The sequence below is a fragment of the Brachyistius frenatus genome, unplaced genomic scaffold (assembly GCF_029030835.1).
Source record: "Brachyistius frenatus isolate BFR_SWC_R1_liver_20210118 unplaced genomic scaffold, ASM2903083v1 Contig_21, whole genome shotgun sequence".
Lineage (NCBI taxonomy): Eukaryota > Metazoa > Chordata > Actinopteri > Embiotocidae > Brachyistius > Brachyistius frenatus.
Window position 1 is genome coordinate 3,127,714 of NW_027210620.1, and position 19,689 is coordinate 3,147,402.

The window sequence follows — 19,689 nt, forward strand, 5'->3', positions numbered from 1 at the left end:
CCCACTTCACTGTTCAAGGACCTTTTTTTTGCCAGTTATGTAACAGTTTTAAACTTTTTTCTCTGTTCACTATGGTATATATATATATATATATATATATATATATATATATATATATATATGAGGCAGAAATGATGTTTAAAACTTTTATTTTATGCACCAAGAGTTTGGGGCTGCCGCGATACATCGATTGCGATTTAATTGTCTTTCTCTTCAAGCCAACATGAAATTACAGTATAAGCTTCATCCTAGTTTAAAAATACACCTTGTAAAGAGAAATATTGGAAAATAGAAATAATGATTACGTTTCTTTTAGGCTTTCCAAGCATAAATTTCACAGGGCAGATACGACCTAAATAACAACTTAAAAAAACATCTGTTACTGAAATGTACAGAGATATTACTGACCAACAATCAACAGGTACCAACAATCAAAATAGACTTGTTATCACGGTGGCACTAATTCTCCCCTCGTGTACCATTAATACGCAGCAGAAGCAGGAGGCCCGGCGTTGACAGCTGTCATTAAAAGAGCTCGAGTCAAACCTCAAACAGTGGAAATAGTGATGAAAACATGACGTTAGTTCCATCCAGCTGTTTTTCTGGAGATGAATGGAAGCGATTATACAAAATAACCGCGGTCAGCCCAAATAATTACAATCAGACCGTTATGGATTAACCGTGGACCGGCCTGCCTACAGTGGAAAGTTCAAATGTGGCTCTGAAATACATACAGCTGCAGTTTTGAGGACGAAAAATAAAAAAGAAGACACATTCACGTAGTCTTTGTTTTGACCATATTTATTTCTTATTTTCCCAAGAGTAACATACAGTTGAGGACAGATGAGTGTTTGAGAAGCGAGCACAGCAGTGGGCAGAATATATTATTCAAAATTGCACCATAATCAGTGAAATGAACTGCACTTTGCGTACTAGGTTGTTTTTTTCTTTTTAAATTGTTCTCGTAAACAAACGATATTTCTCGGGAGCAAGAAACTCGGGGTCTATTTTTTTTTTGTATTATTCGTCTTGTTTTTATTTCTCACACATCCCATAGAGTCAAGGGGCCTTCGGTTTTAAAACAACAACAACAACAACGACAAAACAAACAAAAAAAAAAAACCAAAACGGGGACGCTTCGGCACCGTGACACGAGTCAACATGCCGTCTCGGACGACGGCGGGGCGGCCGGCCGGCCGGAGAGAGAGAGAGAGAGAGAGAAGCGTTCGGAGGAAAGCGCGAGGCTACGTCGTCGCTGCTGCCAGAGGGCAGGAAAAAAAGCAGAAGAGGAAAGAGAGAAGAAGGTCGTTACAGGCGCGGAGCAGAGAGAAAGCTTTCAGAAAGACATGCTGGGGAGTGGAGGGGGAGGGGGGGGGGGGAGTCGGGGGAGACGGGGGAGAGGTGGAGGGGGGGAGGAGACTACACGCGTAGATATATAATACGCTACGTTCAGAGCTGCGACAGATCTTCAAGCAAGAAAGAAGACGGAGGAAAGAGAAAGTCAGGTCGAGCGCGTAGAGAGGAGTAAAGCGCCAGGCCGAGGTCAGCATGCTTTTTGCGGCTACGAAGAAAACGTCACGGGAAGCCCAAGACACACGGGTCACAAGTAAAGGCCAGAGCGACAGTGCACTATTCTACAGGCTACGGCTATACATTTGGACACTCAAAGCTAATTACAGGAGCTACACGTACTGGATATATGGATATATATATGGATATAGAAAGAGATATATATATATATATAGGAGACCGGATATCAAACAATCTGGATAGGCAAGGCAAGGCATCGCATGCACGTGCAAAGGAAGCGAGTCTAGCAGCAGCAGCAGCAGCAGCAGCAGCAGCAGCAAGAGAAATAAAGCGTCCGGCTTTCCGAGACCGCCGCAGTGAGATTCCTTTTGTCGCTGATGGTGACAATCTGATGTTGTCTGTGTCACAGTGGGAACGCCACCTTTTTTTTTTTTTTTTTTTTTTTTTAATATGACCAGGAAATGAACTAAAGTTCAGGGCCACTCTCCGTCGAGACGGTTAAGCAAGAAGCTTTACGATATCTTCAAACTCACAATAAAAAAAATAACAAATAAATAAATCAAATGCTTTCCAACAGACCCTTGATTCATGACACATTCAGGCCGAAGAGCTTAAGTTACATTTTTTTTTTTTTTTTTTTTTCTTGGAGAAGAACATCAACCGTATGGACAACCATTTTGACATTGCACGTTATTAGGTCATGTGTTACACTCTAAAGTGCACATCCCACCCCCCCCCTCCGCCCCCTTTTCTTTTATCTTTATTTTTTTTGGAGGAAAACTAGACAAATACTGGAAAATGTATACTAAGGCAACACAGTTACAAACACGTTAAGGTACACATTGGCACATACCGTCAAGTTTCACTTGTGCACGAAAAAAGACAGTGCTTCAGAGTCCGGAAGGCTTTGCATATTCATTTAAAATCCAAACGTCGAGCGTCGCCGAGTGAGACTCGTAAGCATTTCAAGGTGAAATCTTTCATCTTTTTTTTTTTTTTTTTTTTAAAGCCAAAACCCTGAAACACGTTTTCTTTGAAATAGCTAGAAGAGTCACAAACGGAGTCAAGTATCACACGTACATACGCACGGGGGGGGAAAAAAAAAAGCCTTTTTGGACTAAACAGGATGAAAATACAAGTAATCTATATTGGAGATAGAGAAAATATGAATACTTTTTACCTCACAAATAGTCTCTGGTTATACGTCTTATATACATGTATGTATACACAAAGATATGTACTTAGGACATCTTGAAATACTATTTACAATCTATGATCAAAAGTGATTGTACACTGACAGACCATGTTGAGCAAATTGTGCTTTTCTAACTTGTTCTAATGGGAACGCTACAGAACCTCTGCTTGTGTAAATCAGAGTTCACATTCGAGCAACTAACGATAAGCCTGTTTTTCCGTTCGTTTTCGATCTTTTGTGTTTTTTTGCTAACAACTGTGCGTTTGGTCTGGAAACTTTGATTATCTTTTACTATTTTACATTTGAATTCACTGTTTCCTTTGATGTTTTGTAGGATATATAGATTGGACCCATATTCTAATATTGCTCGTGAATGAATAAAGAAGAAATCTCAGTTGCAATGCTAAGGGATGCCGCCGCTCCTCCCCACCGTGGTTTTAGTGCAAGTGATGTCAGGTTTACAGTGGCTGCAAATCCGGTGACGTTCCTACATCCAAACAAAACCACATGTTTGCCCAGATTCCCAAGTTTCCCTCAATCTTTCAATAAGTGCTCTTTCAAAATCGCGAATTTCCCAAAATGTCTCTTTAAGATGAGACATTTACAGATTTGAAGTTATAATCCTTAAGATTTCAGCCCTGGTTGATTTGGCATTTTAATAATAGTGGTCCCAGATTTCCAGTGACCAAGTTCCAGGAACAATGCTGGGCAGTGAGTGGCTACAGATACTATTTTAGGTCACTGGGACCTACTGACCCAAAAATCATCCGAACATAAAGGCTAAATTAAGCTAAAAGCGGCCCCGAGGGTATGAATTTACCTTCTTGGTACCGTTAACGCCGCTGCAACCAGTACTAATACCTCATTGTTTCTTTAGTTTGTGGCACATTTGTTAAAAACAACTTGAAACATAAAACTCTTATATAGACTTTGACATAGAGTTCCTTTACAAGACATGGCCATAAAGTCAGTCAATAGTGCAAGACTCATTATTCTTTTGTCCTGCAAATATCTCCCCCCCTCCCCCCCCAAAAAAAGGCAATTCGTAAAGTTACCCAAATCAGCCGACATGCAGTAAATCCAGGGCTTTGATGGCTCTTCGTGGTCTGTGCTACCATGGCAGTCGCCCACTTTGCCCAACTGGTAAAAAGCCAATAAATGCAATTTCTTTTGAGCGCCACAAACACTGCAACGTGTGTTTTTCATCGGTCAGAATTTGATCCATTCAGTCAAAAAAAACAAAAAGTTTCAAAGGTGCATTAGTGAGTTATCTTTGTGCCGTCCTTGAATGCAGGCCAGCAGCAAGTCAGTCAGCTTTCGCTGGAAAGTGGCTCTTACGTTAAGCGCCCCAAAAAACATGGAAGCCCGAGGAAAACTGACGAACCTTTCTTGGACATTGTGTCCACTGAGCAACTTTTAATTGGGAACGAATTGGTAGCCATATCGGACCATGATATGCAGGTGTCTTAATATATGCAAGGAAATGCATGCGTGTGTTGAGCACTATGGTTTGAGCAGCTATTCTGGTGGAAATGCAGCATTAAAAAAAAAAAAAAAAAGAGGGTCGTCCAACACGTCGTCGCGCAAGCTTTACGCTGTCTTTAAGCCGTCTTCTGCGTGGGCCGAATGCTTTGGGAAACAATATTTTATTGCATTTATGTACCTCGCAGAGCGGCAGAGTGGATGGCTATCGCAGAAAACATGTTGGCCATTAAACTGGGTTCGATAAATCGGATTATAACGGAAGTGTCGATTGTTAATTCTAGCATGTAGAGTAAACTCAGCGCAGCTAAATGTACAGCCAGCATGGAAATTAGTAGCTAGTTGGCGACAAACAAAATGGATTGAACAGACCTTAATCACTTTAAATATACTAGAAAGAGGGACAAGGAGTAAAAAGTCTTAAAAACAATGACTAGAGTAGCGTCATAAGCTGCACATCAAGCTGTCAAAGGCTGAGGGTGATGCATGATGGTCTGACAGGTTTGTAAATGCTTTGAATTGACTTTGCTGTCATGTCATTTTGATGGAAATCTTTTCATTACCTTCCGTTTTTTTACATGTTTAAAAATCTATAATGCGGACTGCTGTGGTTGGGATGCGCCTTTTAAACATGTGCTGGTACAGCCAGGCGTCAGGCCAAAGCGTGCAGTACACCCGTCGGTCCACTAGAGGGCGCCGTGTCATTGCCACGTTTTGCCTTCGCCTGTGTGCGTGAAAAGTAAGGCACCTTAAGTGTAGGCACCAAAAACAATGTGTTTGGGAAAAGATCACGGTATGGCCTAAATGTGACACGATTGAAATTTGGTTGGGTTTAGGCACCAAAAGAACTTAGTTATGGGTTTTGGAAAAGATCGTGGTTTTGGGCGAAAATTTGTAATTTTTAATGAGTAACGTTGCTTTCTCACAACCTCGTACTCGGGCTGAAAGTCTCATGTTTGTTTTATCTTTTATAACTCTCGGTCACGCGACCTTTTTTTTTTTATGCCAGTCATACTTTTCCCGTTTTGTGACACGGTACCCTCTAGTGGACTGACGGGTGCATTACACACTTTGGTGCGACACCGGACTGCCTGGTTATGACTATACGACACCAGTTAGGAGATTTTTCATCCAACATCACCGCTTGGAGAACTATGTGCAGATGTAAAGGCAGTTGATTAAGCTGAGGTAAGGTGAAGTGCTATTTTTGTTTTTAAACCAGAAGTTTAAAAATGTTAAAAGTTACAGTAGAACACAACCACGTTTCGGCACTTAACAACATACCCGGCAAATGAGAAATGATTAAAAAAAAAAAAAAAAAAAAAAATTCCTCATCGAGTTATTGCACAAGCATTTCCGACCACAAAAGGTACACATAAAGTTACGCCACTTACACTACTCTGGGATCTACTACACTATTGGAAAGGCAGACAGAAGCACTTTTACATAGCTTTGGACCAAGCCAGTCCACGGCAAAGCTACAATACGTAATATATGGATATATCTGTAGATCATTTTTTCTCAAATATACTCTTAAATATGTGACTTTGGAGGAAAGAGAGAAGAAAAGAAAAAAGTTTACCAGTACATTCACGACAAACAATTCATCCGTCAAGAGGGAAAAGTACAGGAGGATTCGGTGAGACGAGTCTTATAGATCTTGGCCGAGTCGCTCGATCTCCTCGATAAGAAAGTCGATGTCCTCGAAGGTAGCAGCAGGATTCGAGATCACCATGCGGAAGAAGTTGACCTTGTCCCCTTGCGGTTGGTAGCTGACCATGGTGGTCCCGTACTCCATCATCCTGGCCTTTATCACTGGAGCCACCTGACAACACGCAGTACATACAGCATGAATTGATGTTGATTCAAGAGGAGGAAAAAAAAAACAGGCCCAGAAAAAAAAAAAAATCCTCTCTAAAATGTAGATGGAGGTTTTTGTTCGGAAGTCGGGACGTGGATGACTTATGAGAAAATGGGACCCTGGGAAGTAAAGATCCTCCCTAATCCTCATACATAGGAGAACATCTGGAGACATCTGGAGACATCCAGACTGGAACATACTACGAATATTATAGCTGAATGTGCTTTGAGTTTCTCTCTGTCGTTTTGTGGTTTTCTACTTGAGGATTTTTGCCTCTCATTGTGGTCATTTTGCATCTTTTTGTGACTGTTTTGAATCTCTTTGTTGTCCTTTTGATTTGCTCGGTGTTGGTTTTGAGTGTCTTTGTGTTGGTTTTGAGTGTCTTTGTGTTGGTTTTGAGTGTACTTGTGTTGGTTTTGCATCACATTGTAGTCATATTGCATTTCTTTGTGGTGATTTTGACTGTCATTGCGTTTATTTAGCATCTTTTTGTTTTTGTTTGGAGTCCGTTTTCCTTTGGAGTCGTTTCGTGGGGGTTTTGAGTCTCCTTGTATTGGTTTTGACTGAATGAAGTATATTAACCGAGGGGATGTGGAACAATGACTAAAAAGAACCAATTCTCCTTCTAGATTGTATAGAAGTGTGCAATCGGATTATCTTTGGGCTTTTTTTTTTTTGTTTGTTTGTTTGTTTGTTTGTTTGTTTAGTTTATCAGCAGCTATACATTTTGGCTACGTGTCTCCTCAGATTACTCTGATCCTTCTCCTTGTCGTTCAACATCTCCCAGCAGTCTGACAGCGAATTCTGACACCGGGTGGGTCCACATGCACCGAGATCTGCTGCCGCCGCCAAGTTGAGAGGTTATCTCATGGAGTGAAGCGGTGACGGTCTTTTATTTTTGTGCTCAGCGGGGTCTTGATAGCGGAGCGGGTTTTGTGCTGCGATGAGCGGTTTGAAGCTTGAAACTCTCACTCCTCATTTGGACCAACGTCGGCTTGTTAGACGTTTTTATTTTTTACTGAGGGAAAACATTTCAGCCTCTGAAACGTCATTTGAGGTGCTTGTGGGGTTTTTTTTTTTTTGTGTGAGAAGGAAGCTAGAAATGATCACGACCCAACTTAAGGATATGCACACGAGAGTAAGTGAGTTGAAGCGGCAGTATGGGGCAGCTTTAGCTTAAAGGTTTAAGTCAACTGTGACTCGTATAACCTCGAATAATGTAGCAAGAATTTGAATAAATCTGGCGGTATTAAGATGAAACACCTGAATAGACTCTCGGCTAACCTTTCAAAGAACCAAAGCCGGTTTCAGATTACAGCCTGTTGGAGCAGTTAGTCGTGTATCGCAGCTTCCAGTGTACCGTATGCGCTACAAGTTCTCATCACATCATCAGTCATTCCTTCTAAATCTCTTGCAGGTGGCGAGCCGGCTGTAAAATAACTGCTGATTTCAGTCAAATCAGTCTCTCGACGGAGGCTCCGGTTTGTTAGAAAAAGTCATTAAAGCGAATGGAAACTTCAGAAAAAAAAAAAAAGTTCAGACTTCTTTGTCAAAGTGCTTATCGGGGGCAACGTTACATCATCCCTCAGTCGCAGTCGGTGGAAAAGAGCAAGCTGGCCGAAACAGTCAGTAGTCGGCTTTTCAAACCAAACTTTGGAAAACAAAAGGAAAACATCTGCATTTGAAGGAGAGTGACGAAGGCGGCGGCGATTTATGGGTGATTTTTTTTTTCTTTTTTCTAGAGAGTAATGATCTTTGTATGGCGGGCACGTACGCCGTCTGTTTGTCCTAATTGTCAATTAGTAGTCCCTCCCCCCCCCTTGCTGTGGGATCCTCTGCATGGCCTCCGCGTCTCTTTAACCCCTCCTCTGTGACGCCGTCCTATTTTTAAGATTGGCACAGTTTACTATTTTTATCATATGCACGGCAGAGATTTTTTTTTTTTTTTTTTTTTTCTAATCCTGAGTTTAAACTGCCCCTAATTAGAAGAAACATGCGATGGCGGCGGTGGATACGAGCGACTTGCGCGGTTCAGTGACAGGCCAGATATATACGGCAGTCGGGCCTCTTATCTGCGCTCGCCCACCTTGTGTAAGTGTTTCTTTCTCTCCTCTTTGTCCTCCATGTAGCGGATCCCGGGGGGGAGGTACCAGAAGCAGACGTTGGTGTGCTGAGGCTGTGGGGAACACACAGGCGACAAGAGATGAGAGGACGAAAACCCGCCACGGTAACACAAAGAAAAGCACACACACACACACACACACACACACACACTTGTAGGCCTGGGGAATAATTCAAGTGTTGCTGATGCTACATGGTATGTTTGTGCTATGTTTTGGCAAAGAAAAACAATTAAGACCGAATCAGACTATTAGAATACCTTCAGAGATGTTACTATTTAATCCTGTAAATAATTCCCATTGTTTTAAACATATGCAATCCATGATAATAAATAAATAAAAAAAATTTAAAAAAAATGTAACATGCACTGCAGTGGATCAAAGATATATTGAAAAAATATTATTATTAGTATAATGATTTCAAACATACCACCCAGTAAAAACATGCACTATATATGCCTGTAACTATACAGTACACATAGTATAAACAGATATACAGATAGGGCTGGGAATCACTTAAAAAAAACTTTGACACCAGTTACTGAGTAATACTTTTTTTATATGCCAATTTTATAAAATCCATTTTAAGAAAAAGAAAATTACATTTATGATACAAATCTTTAGTTTCCATGCAGTTTAGAGGGGAAGAGTGTAACCCAATTAACGGATGTCCCTTAAACGCCTCGCTTGGGAGCTATCGCAAGACACCAGGGATGGTTATTTCTAACAAAAATACTATTAAACAATCGCTTTGAATTAATCGACTTCTGTTCTTCTTCTCCTGATGTAATTTAATGGCGGCTGGCAGACAGCTTTTTGGTGCGTTACCGCCATCTTCTGACGGGAGTAACGAATTACAACCAGGTGCAGGTAAAAAATAAAAAAAAATAGGGAGAAATGGGGAAGAAAGATCAATTTGTTATATTTTAATGACCATTGTTTTTTTTTGTTTTTGTTCATGACTCATCTCTAGTAAACACTACAGTTTACCGGTGTTCCCTAAATGTCTCAGGGGATATCGGTAGATGTTGGTAGATTACTGCGGTGCCCGCAACTAAGACAGGTGGCGGCCAAAAATGAGTTTGAAAAGAGGGCAATGGGGCGTTTTAGTTACCTACGTTGAAACAAGTGATTTTTGCGTACATAAAATGGCATGAGCAGTAAATTTCATTGATAAGTAACTGATGAGATTCACTCCTGCAATAAACGTAGCAAAAATGGAGCATTTTGAAATGTTTGTGCGAATGTATCCAAAGTTGGTTCTTAATTACGAGGCCTTTTTTTTTTTTTTTTTTTTTTTTAGAAAGAAGTTGGTACCAAAAGTAAATCGGTATGTGCCGTGAAATCTGCCCTACTTACAGCCACGTTGCAGGTCTGAAAGTTATCCTCTCCTGAAATCCTTCAGATCCCTGAAAAAGTCTCTAAAAAGTAGCTGGAGCCGAAGGCAAAGCTGATATGGATTGAAGATGGCAGTTCAAGTCACAAGGCAAAAAAAAAAAAAAAATCCATTATGCGTTCCCAGCATCAGACAGGTAGCCCGGCCTCCACCTCCGATACTCCCCACATGTCTGAAAGCTCCTCACGGCTCCATGTTTTTGGCATCTTGAATCCCCGCTCGAGCCGACTGCCTGCCTGCGAGGCATTCATTACCCACAGCTGACCGCCCATGCACACCAGCCTCATTTATACAGCTGGGCTGCTTCGGCTGTAGTATATTCAACATCAGATTGATATAATGGCTCAATGGGAGGCACAGACAAGTGAACACCTGGGCCATTGCCCAGAGGACTTGGCTTTCTCTCATCACCCCTCCGGGGTTATGATGCGCTCAGCCCTTTTTTTGGAGCTCGGCGGGAAAACAATAAGCCCTGAAACATTAAAGAGCCCTCATTATAAATGACTCTAGGTGTCCAAGCGCTTTTTTTTTTTTTTTTTTTTCATACAAGAGTTTGAGGCTTAATAACCCCATCATACCCACATATGCTTGTGTTGTAGTTCAGCTCGGTGGAGGATGTTTCAGACACCGTGCTATTCATATGCATATGCGCAATTACGGGCCGTTATGCTATTCATTAAACATAATGGCGGCGCATTATAGCGGCTGCTTGGGGTTCAAAAATGGCTTTCATTCAACACAAAGCCGGAGGCCTCCGAGAGCCAATCGAGTCGGCCACAATGACACCGAACACACGGAGGTGAAAAAAAACAAAAAAACGGAGCGGCGCGGCTTCATGTCGACCCCTTCGAGAGCAAAAACATAAAATGTGGACCTACTTTCCCGTCGAAGACCATCTCGTATCCTTCTCGGTCTTTGATCTTGTTGTAGAGGTACTCCGACAGCTCCAAGCACTTGTCAATCTGAGCCTCGAACCCGATGGTTCCCTGTCGGGGAAAAGATTTTTCACACGTGAAATGTGACACAATCTAACACGGAGGCTCAAGTCCTCCGTAACTAGTTACCACCACGACATCCCCACGAACACGACCGCCTCCAAATAATCCGTCGGTTCTTCACACATGCTGTGTGCCGAACGGAAGAAGAATCCTACCTTCGCCCTCCACATGAGCCACAGCTTGAAGATGTCCACGTGGCGTCCGCACTGCAGCGCCTTGTCCCCGGTGTCGTACGAGAGGTCGTAGTGTTTGTCCTGCTGGAACAGGTAGCAGGCGTGCATCTGGTTGCAGTTCTGCATCAGACCCTGTGAAGTCACATCCGGATTGTTTACAGCCCTACCTTTTAAAAAACAACAACAACAACAACAACAAACAAACAAACAAACAAACCAAAACCCAGAGGCCCTACCTCCTCTCGGACCAGCAGGGCGGAGCACTGCAGAGGCACCGACATCATCTTGTGCGGGTTCCACGTCACTGAATTGGCTCTGCGGTCAAATTAAAAACAACCGTCGTTCATCATCAAACGCACGCGTTCCCCCGTTTGTGCCCCCCCCCCAAAACAAACAAACAAACAAACAAACAAACAAACAAACAAAAAACCTGACTTGCCTATCGACTCCGTCCAGCTTCCACCTGTGTCTCCTGGACATGAGCAGACTTCCTCCCCACGCTCCCTGTCAGCACACGCACACACACACACACACACACACACACACACACACACACACACACACACACACACACACACACACACACACACACACACACACACACACACACACACACACACACACACATATATGTTTATCACACATGTAATCACACTGCCAATGCACCTTACAGCTCTCAGCGATGGATCACAGGACCTGTTTTCCAAAACAAAAGTTTAAATTGCGACCTTTTCTTAAAGGAGCATTTCACCGATTTCTACACATCACGTTTATATGTCTTCTGTGGCCCTTTTGTAAGGTCTGAAAAACAGACTTTAAGTTTCTATTAGGTCGAGCCAAACTGATACTGGATTCCGAGGCCAAAACCCTGATCAATATTTGAGATTTAAAAATATCAGCTTACAGTATTTTCATCTCTGGATTCGCCGGCTTCAGAAGCCGAAGCATCCAGACACACGTACGTCATCTATCACACGGACCGACAAAAGCAGCAGGCGCCACAATACTCTACCGGAGGGATATGTTGTTGTTGTTGTTGTTGTTGTTTTTTCCACCCCTACGTCAGCTGGTTGAGGAATGATGGACAAGACCATTTATGTGTCTTAATAGAGGTGTCCCCCTGTCGGGACTAAATCACCTTCATTATTAGATAGAGCTCCTTCAATGAGAGAGAGCGAGAGAGGGCCCACTAATGCCAAAGTCGGGAGGAGATGATTTACAGCCTCTCTTCCACTTTTTCTAATCTCCGGTGTTAGATAGGAAATGGCCGGCTCTCTATCTGGGTCAACCGCCAGCAGTTAGAGGAGAGACAGACTTAATAGATGTGTCAAACTCTACCGGTGAGCTCCGTGTAATTCCTTTTCGCCAAAAAAAAAAAAAATAAAATAAAATCGCGTGAGCTGAGAATAATGTTTTTTTTTTCTTCCGTATTTATATATTTCCTGCTTGTGTCACTCACGTCCACGTGCATCCAGATGTTGTACTTTTTGCAGATGTCGGAGATGGCGATGAGCGGGTCGAAGGCTCCGTACACCGTCGTTCCGGCCGTGGCGCTGACGAAGAACGGTACGAAGCCCTGCACGGGAAACCGCAACAAAACAAAGCACGGCTCGTAAACCACCTCTGATGTTGTTACACTATGTTCCCCTCCTCCTCCTCCTCCTCCCCCACTTCGTCCCCCCCCCCTCCTCCTCCACCTTCGTCATCTGTGCCGTTTCAGTCCAATGAATCCCCATAAAAATCAGCGCCGTATGAAGTCATATCTTGTCTGTTTATAGCGGGGTTATAAATGTGTATCACGTTACCTTCTGTTTCGCCTCCAGTATTCTCCTCTCAAGGTCAGCTGGGATCATTTTACCGCTGCGGTGGAGAAGAAAAAAAAAAGCAAAGCTTCAGTTGCCTCCTGGCTTGTTTGTGGATTCGTCGGTGGGAAAAGAAGATCAAGGAAATACCAACAGCAGCAACATAGAAGCAGGACATGTGAGTAGAAATCCTGCATCGGCGTTAAAAGTACAGAAGTATTATTAGGAAAAAAAATTGGAAGTACTACAAGTATAGCGAGGAAATGGCCCCTACGGTTGGCATATTATTATGTATGACACTCACTACTGCTTTATGTAACAGCTAACTTAGTCCAGTGGTTCCCAACCTGGGGGGTCAAGCACCTTTCAAAAGGTCGCAATATAAATCTGAAGGGGTTCTGAGATGATTGATGGAGGAGGGAAGATGAAAAAAATAAAATAATACTTTCCTCAAACTTTTTTCTTTCATTTTGTCCCCCCACCCCTCCCAAAAAAAAAACCCTCTTTGGAACTTAAAAAAGTTATTTAAATGAAACAATCCTACATGTTTAGATGGTAATTGGCTCCACAATGTACAGCAACGTCCCAATGATACGGTGACGTATCAGTCGGAGTCCGACTTTACCTTTCATCTGCTTTGATGCAGATCACACTCTCAGTCCCGATGCCGAGAGCCGCTGCTCCTTTTTTGATTGAAAAATGGCTCTGAGAGATGAGAAGAGGGGAGAAAGATCAGATCAGAGGAAGAGGGGAAAAAAACAACAACCTGTAAATCTGTAACGATAACAAACAGCTCGTGTGTCACTTGGTGGCTTTTTGGTGCTCGCGCCATCTTCTAAGGTGTCCTTCTAGAGGTGAGGGAGGGTGTCGCGTAACGTGACGGACACGCCGGTCGCCGCGTGTCCTTCAGCGTCCGACGCTAATAAATGTCGGCTTTAATAATCGGCGCTGCACTTAAAAGCTTGAGGTTGAGACCGTTTTTGTCGTCGTTGGGAGTTCAAATGAAAATCTTCTGACATTTAATTTGAGGGGGAAAAAAAAGGAAAAAAAAAAAAGGTCCCAATTCTGATTCTGGTGTTTGTTACTTGATCCACGCACGCACACACACGCACACACACACACACACACACACACACACACACACACACACACACACACACACACACACGCGCGCGCGAGGACACGCGTTTACACACGGATGCCTACGTGTTCGGACGTGAAGGCCACCAGTCTGGGAACAGATGACATTCCTTTCTCTTTCACCTCGGGGAACATCTTGAAGCGGGCCAGCAGCATGGCGTACATGTTGGAAATAGCACCACCTAGAGGACAGAGAGCACTTCAGTGAGTCGGGGTCTCTTTGGGTGGGACGGGGTGGGACGGGGGGAGGGGGGTGGGGGAGTGTTGATGCAGGGTTTCACAAGACGCGTTCCAAAACGAGGCGACGACAACAAAATGCTTTTGTTTACAACGTCCCAAATCCCAGCTCGCCGTCGCGGCCAATCACGCGCTCTGTCGTCAAACTCTCCGTCGCGCGTCGAACCAAAGAAGTGCAGAGGGAGACTTTAAAAGATTTGGGGTGCTGAGGCTTCACGCCAGAAAACAAGAAAAAATTATTTTCTGCTAATTGGCTTTCAAACGAGTTCCATTTATATCATCAAAATGCAAATTAGCACACACACACACACACACACACACACACACACACACACACACACACACACACACACACACACACACACACACACACACACACACACACACACACACACACACAAAGAGAGGCAGTTCCATTTCCAGTGAAACAGAGGGGGTGCTGGGATTTGCGGTGCCTCGCGCACATGCATGCATACATACCAGGAGAAAAAATGCCATCTCCTCGCCCGTCCGCCCAGCCGATGATCTCCCTCATCTTCTTCAGGCTGACGTATTCCAGCAGCACAAAGACAGGCGCCACCTCGTAGGTGAACCTGCGTTACACAAACGTGTGGGGCCGTCGTGACTCATCACCAACAAATAGAACAAGTAGTGAAATGGACATTTTCGAGGACGTCCTCTGTACAGGAGGTCCATTAAAAAAAAAAAAAAAAAATTTTTTTTTTTTTTTTTAAATGCTCAAATTCTAGAAGAATAAAACACTAAATGTTCTGATGCAGAATTATTGTTGATTGTGAACAGATTTTACAGGCAAAAATTGCACTGTTTGTTTTTTGGCTTTGAAATAAATGCACCACCTCTACGTCGGATGGCCACGTTTCATCGACACTGATTTGCTCTCACATTTTTGATCCTCCCTGCCGCATTAAAAAAAAAAGTACATTTCCACCTGAGCCTCCCCAGTATATACTGTTTTTTAAAAAAAAAATGTATTATTATTATTTGGTAGAAAAGCTGCAATAATAATAAAAAAAATAATAATAAAAAAAAAACAGTGTCAAAAGAAGGCTTATTTTGCCCCATTGTTGCCAAAGCTGAGGAGTTTATCGCCCCCAAAAACACACAATCTGAAATTAGCCTCAGATTAGTCGTGAATTTAATTTCAGAGCTAATTTTCTCTCCCTTGAATCCCCCCCGTGGGGATCAGAGGTGAGGGGGGGGGAGGGATAAAAGGCCGAGGTGGGAGGGGTGGGTGGGTGGGTGGGGGCGGTCTGTCTTTCATTTCACCCTTTTTCATTTGCCATGATTGAGTGGAGAAGAAGAAAAAAAAAAAAAGGGCGCTATCAGCCTGTGTGCAGACGCAGAGAGCAGAGTGCAGGCGGGGCGGACCGGAAATGGAACTGGCCGTCATTATCATCATTATCAGCATTTAGGATCGCGGTGAAGCGGGGCCCGCATATACTTACATGTTGGTGTTGGCGGTGGACGTGAGCCAGTCGGCTGCCAGCCCCACCATGTCTAATCCTGTGGAGAGCTGATTGAAGTACCTGGGGTGGGCTGAATAAGGGGGAAAGAAGATAGAGGAGGAGGAGGGGGGGGGAGGTTGTGAGATGGCTGCAGTCTGAACGTTTTTTTTTATTATCAGGAATGATTTTTTTTTTTTTTTTTTTTTTATACACTTCATTCTTGGGTTTCTCGGTCGAGTTTGTGCAAAACAGACAGAAAGTGAGGCTTTAAAATGCAGCTTGAGAAAATGCAGCTTTGAGCAAAAATCATGAGGTGACAAGTGGGGATTTACTAAAAGGGTAAACACCCCCCCCCCAAAAAAAAAAAAAATACACCACCCTTGTTTTTCACTAAGGAGCTAAATTATGGGGGAATTAAAGCAACATCCCCCCCCCCCCCAAAAAAAAGTCCTGCATTTAATGGTGTGCACCACACTGTAATGTCAGCAGACATTTTGTTAAAACTCCTCCACTAAATAACAGCTGTGTCTTCATATCAGAGGTATTACAGCGTGTAATAAAGTCTTTATTAAATATTTAAGTGTCATCCAAAATAATAATAAATAATCCGACATATATATATATATAAAATACGGATATATATATATATAATTATTTGTCTGTCTCGTGCTCTTGCCGTAAATTCCCTCGTGCGCGTGTCACTCAGCACAGAATAATGGAGTTGGCCTATGAAGCCTGGTTATTAGCCCATTATCTGCTGCCTGCTGAACCAGATTTACTGCGTCACTGCGTTTATCGGTCTGGTGGCCACGAGGAGAAAAAAAAAAGGAGGACAACTTCCATGCTGATGTTTCACAGGCACCATTTCTTATTGGCATTATTATGATTATGATTATGATTCATATTTTCATTATTTTTTAAACAGAATATCTTTATCCACTCTGCGTTTCTTTGAGGTCGTTCCCCAATTAAAATGTCAACAGTCAAAAATATTATATTTGTTTTTCAATTTAGTTTCGCTGTAACGTAAGTTTATGTTCGTAATCATGTGCACGGTTTTGTGTGGTTTTGTGTGAGTCTCAATGTGGCTCTAGGTCGTTTATTTATCTTAATCTTTGATATTATTTTTGAAATATTTGTTTTGAATTAACATGTAAAGACTACAGCTAAAACTCATTTTCCAAAGACACGCAGCAGGCCGGAAATCAGGCCTAGATCTAAAAAAAAAAAAAACAAAACCAACACAGCTCTAAGCTGGAAAAACATTTCCAAACATGCCGAACAACAACAACAACAAAAAATGCTTTAAAAAGTTAGACATTTTTATGTTTAACATGCATTTAAGAACTTGCACGCCAGGCCTACCTGTTTTGATGGCGTATTTGAGAGTGGCGCGACAGCTGATCAAGATATCATCCAGAGTCGCCGGCTCCTCCTGCAGCTCCCAGTTGTTCATCTGCAGCAGCTCGTTTGGATAATGAAAATCAATCACTTTCGTTTCCCGGTCGAAAGACTCCACTATGTAGGCCAGTAAAATATCCACAACTTCCTGCAGGAAGGTCATCGTTTTGGTGTCTCCGTCCATTGCAGGTAACAGGTCTGAAAAAAAAAAAACACGCAAAAAAACAAAACAAAAAAAACCCTCAGCAGGGGAGACATTTTGTGATTTCTATGTCTGTCTGGCCTTGGAGAATGCAAAGCTGTTCTCGTAGACGCACGTTTTCAGGATCCCGAATTGCTGTGTAATGTTCCCACAAACGAAAAGATTGCATTTCTTGTTATTTAAAAAAAAAAAAAATTTTTAAAGGCCCTAAAATGTTTGATTTTGATTGATAGCTGCTTCGCTCGACACCTGAAATCAGGAGATTGTGCTGAAGGTGACCTCTCCGGAGCAGCACCCCTCTCTGCACAAGCGTCCAGCATAACTCGTCGGTTAATCTTAAAACATTTAAAGGACATATTTTGCCTGTTTTACAAACATGCTCCGTATTTAATTCCGTCTAAACAGGCTAATATCCTGTTATTTTATGTCGAAAACAAAGAATATAGCAGACATACCTGCCATTTAAATGATAATTATTGGGAAGTTTGCCTCGTGAGGTGCACTAAATCCACATATTGTCCGATAATATCTGTTTATTTAAGGAAATAAAGCTTAAAAACGAATTCGAAAAAAAAAAAAAAATTAAAATGTTTACACTGAATAAATGGAAACTATAAGGTCAAGTTGTGACCCAGGAATCACAGAGAGTACAACATTTTTTTTGGTTTTTTTTTTTTTTTGCAGCAGGCTCCTGTACCTGTTGAATAGAGGTCGGAGAAGACCACAGCAGTTTTGGCGCAGTTGCAGGATTTGTTGCAGCCGCAGGTTCCAGCAGGCGTCTGCGGCGGCTGCTTTTCGGCGGACTCGGCCGATTTCTCCACTTCCCCGGCATTGAGCAGCGCTTTGGGAAGCCACAAAACAGCATGGAGATTTATTATTTTTTGTTTTGTTATCAGCCTACACTCAGCCGACAAAGCCAAGGCCGTGAATAATGACAGAAATCAAACAGGCACGGTGCCCAAATATCCTCCACCTCCGCCTCTCCCTCCCCTCCCTATCAACGCTCCCTCCGCTGGGAACCATCATACCATATAATTTCGATCCAATTCCTCCGGATAATTTCTGGGCCGCCGCTTGGCACCAAGCCCTGGCTGCAAGACAGAAGGAGATAAATCAAATCGGGTCAGTCCAACTTAAGGTAGAAGTCGACACACACACACACACACACACAAAAAAAGCACCATGCAACTTGGAATAAAACAAAGCATTTAGACACCAAAAAAAACAACAACCCGTCTCTTGTGGAGTCAAAGAGGACAGAAAAGGGGGTGGGGGGGAGGAAAGGCACCAGCAGAGGCCTGTCTGGTTGGAATGCAGGGCACTGGATGGAGACAATGTACTGGAAAGAATGCTGCGCCTGTTCCATCAGAGGTGGTTTGAAAACAACAACAACAACAACAACATCAACAAAAGCCACTCACGCGTACTGGGGCTCTGACTCCCGGCATCGGCCGCCGCATTATCTCCGCCAAGAGACCAGAAACCGTGTGATGCCATTGTTGCCGGTAGTTAGGAGCTGCAGGAGACACGGAGACCGGCAGAGCCCATCCACACGCGACGACCGGGAGCTGTTCAAAGCTGATGTGGTGCTGAATGTCACCAGACCTCTCCGACTGCTGGAAATCCAGCCGTGCATCCGACGGACGCTCTCTGCTGCGGGAGAACCCCTAAAAAAATAAATAAAGCGACCACCGCGTCGGGAGAAGAAACACAAAAGGCGTCCTCGGTGCTCCTGTCGCAGGCGTCCACAGGTGCACGAAGCATGAAGCAGCGTCTCCTCAAGAGAAATCCGCAAACACTGGACTTCACCTGCGCAGCGCAGAGCGCACCCACTCTCCTTTGCTTAATGGAAAAAAAAAAAAAAAAAACAACCCACGATAGTAGGAGGTAGTTTGAGGAAGTTCGGGATGCGGTGGATTTTTTTTTTTCTTTTTTCTTAAAAAAAAGCCGCTACATGTCAAATGAAAAACAAAACGCACAACAAAAAAAAAGAAGAGAAAACCAGGAGGTGATGAAAGGTGGCGTGAAAATAGCAACTGCAACGCTACAGCTGCTGGTAAATATGCAGCACACGAGCCATGCCTAATTGCACCCAACCTAAATTTAACGTCACCAAAGAAATCCCATCGTGATTCACTTCAGGTCATGACGAACTGCGCTGCGTCGTGCGTCGTGACTCCAAACATCCCCAACATTTTGTCCCCTGCACGCGTGCTGAACTTGCCCTCCATGCAGACAGCGAATGCCAACTAATTCATCTGCCCGGCAATCGCGGTCCCTATTTCTTGTGTTACCGGCTGCTGTAATTTGCCCGCCTCCGGTGGAGGAAGCAGCGGGGCGGCGCGGGGGACTTGGTTCAAATACGCTAAGTGCGCGTGGGTCCCTCCTCTCTGCTCTCGGTGTTGGGGCGCGTTACTCCGGAGGCATTTATTACACGGGACTTGTTTTGCGTATAGCTACTGTGTAAATAGCTCTTTGCAATGTTTTGCACTGAAATAAAGTCCAGCATTTCCTCAGTAAATCTGTTTGAATTGAAAAAAAAAAAAGGTTCCTCCATATAACTCTTTAAAACAAAACAACAAAAAAATCTATAATATTTAAACTTTGGATTTCAAATTTTTGCAAGTATTTCAATTTTTGTAATGTGATTTAAAAAAAAAAAAAAATTTCTGTTTTTGGTTGAATC

The 19,689-nt window shown here is 43.1% G+C and overlaps 1 protein-coding gene across 1 annotated transcript; it reads right to left on the reverse strand.

The window, feature by feature from the left end:
* Positions 1–4,788: 4,788 nt before the first annotated feature.
* On the reverse strand, positions 4,789–19,353 carry gad2 (glutamate decarboxylase 2). Its single transcript, XM_069696504.1, has 16 exons — positions 18,425–19,353; positions 18,032–18,094; positions 17,701–17,844; positions 16,766–16,999; positions 15,401–15,491; positions 14,415–14,527; positions 13,764–13,879; positions 13,183–13,262; positions 12,561–12,615; positions 12,215–12,331; positions 11,195–11,259; positions 10,992–11,070; positions 10,738–10,887; positions 10,463–10,570; positions 8,155–8,244; positions 4,789–6,032 (listed from the first exon to the last, which is right to left on the reverse strand). Exons 1-16 carry the CDS (start codon positions 18,498–18,500, stop codon positions 5,859–5,861), a joined length of 1,755 nt encoding a protein of 584 aa, XP_069552605.1. The 5' UTR covers positions 18,501–19,353; the 3' UTR covers positions 4,789–5,858.
* Positions 19,354–19,689: the final 336 nt, after the last annotated feature.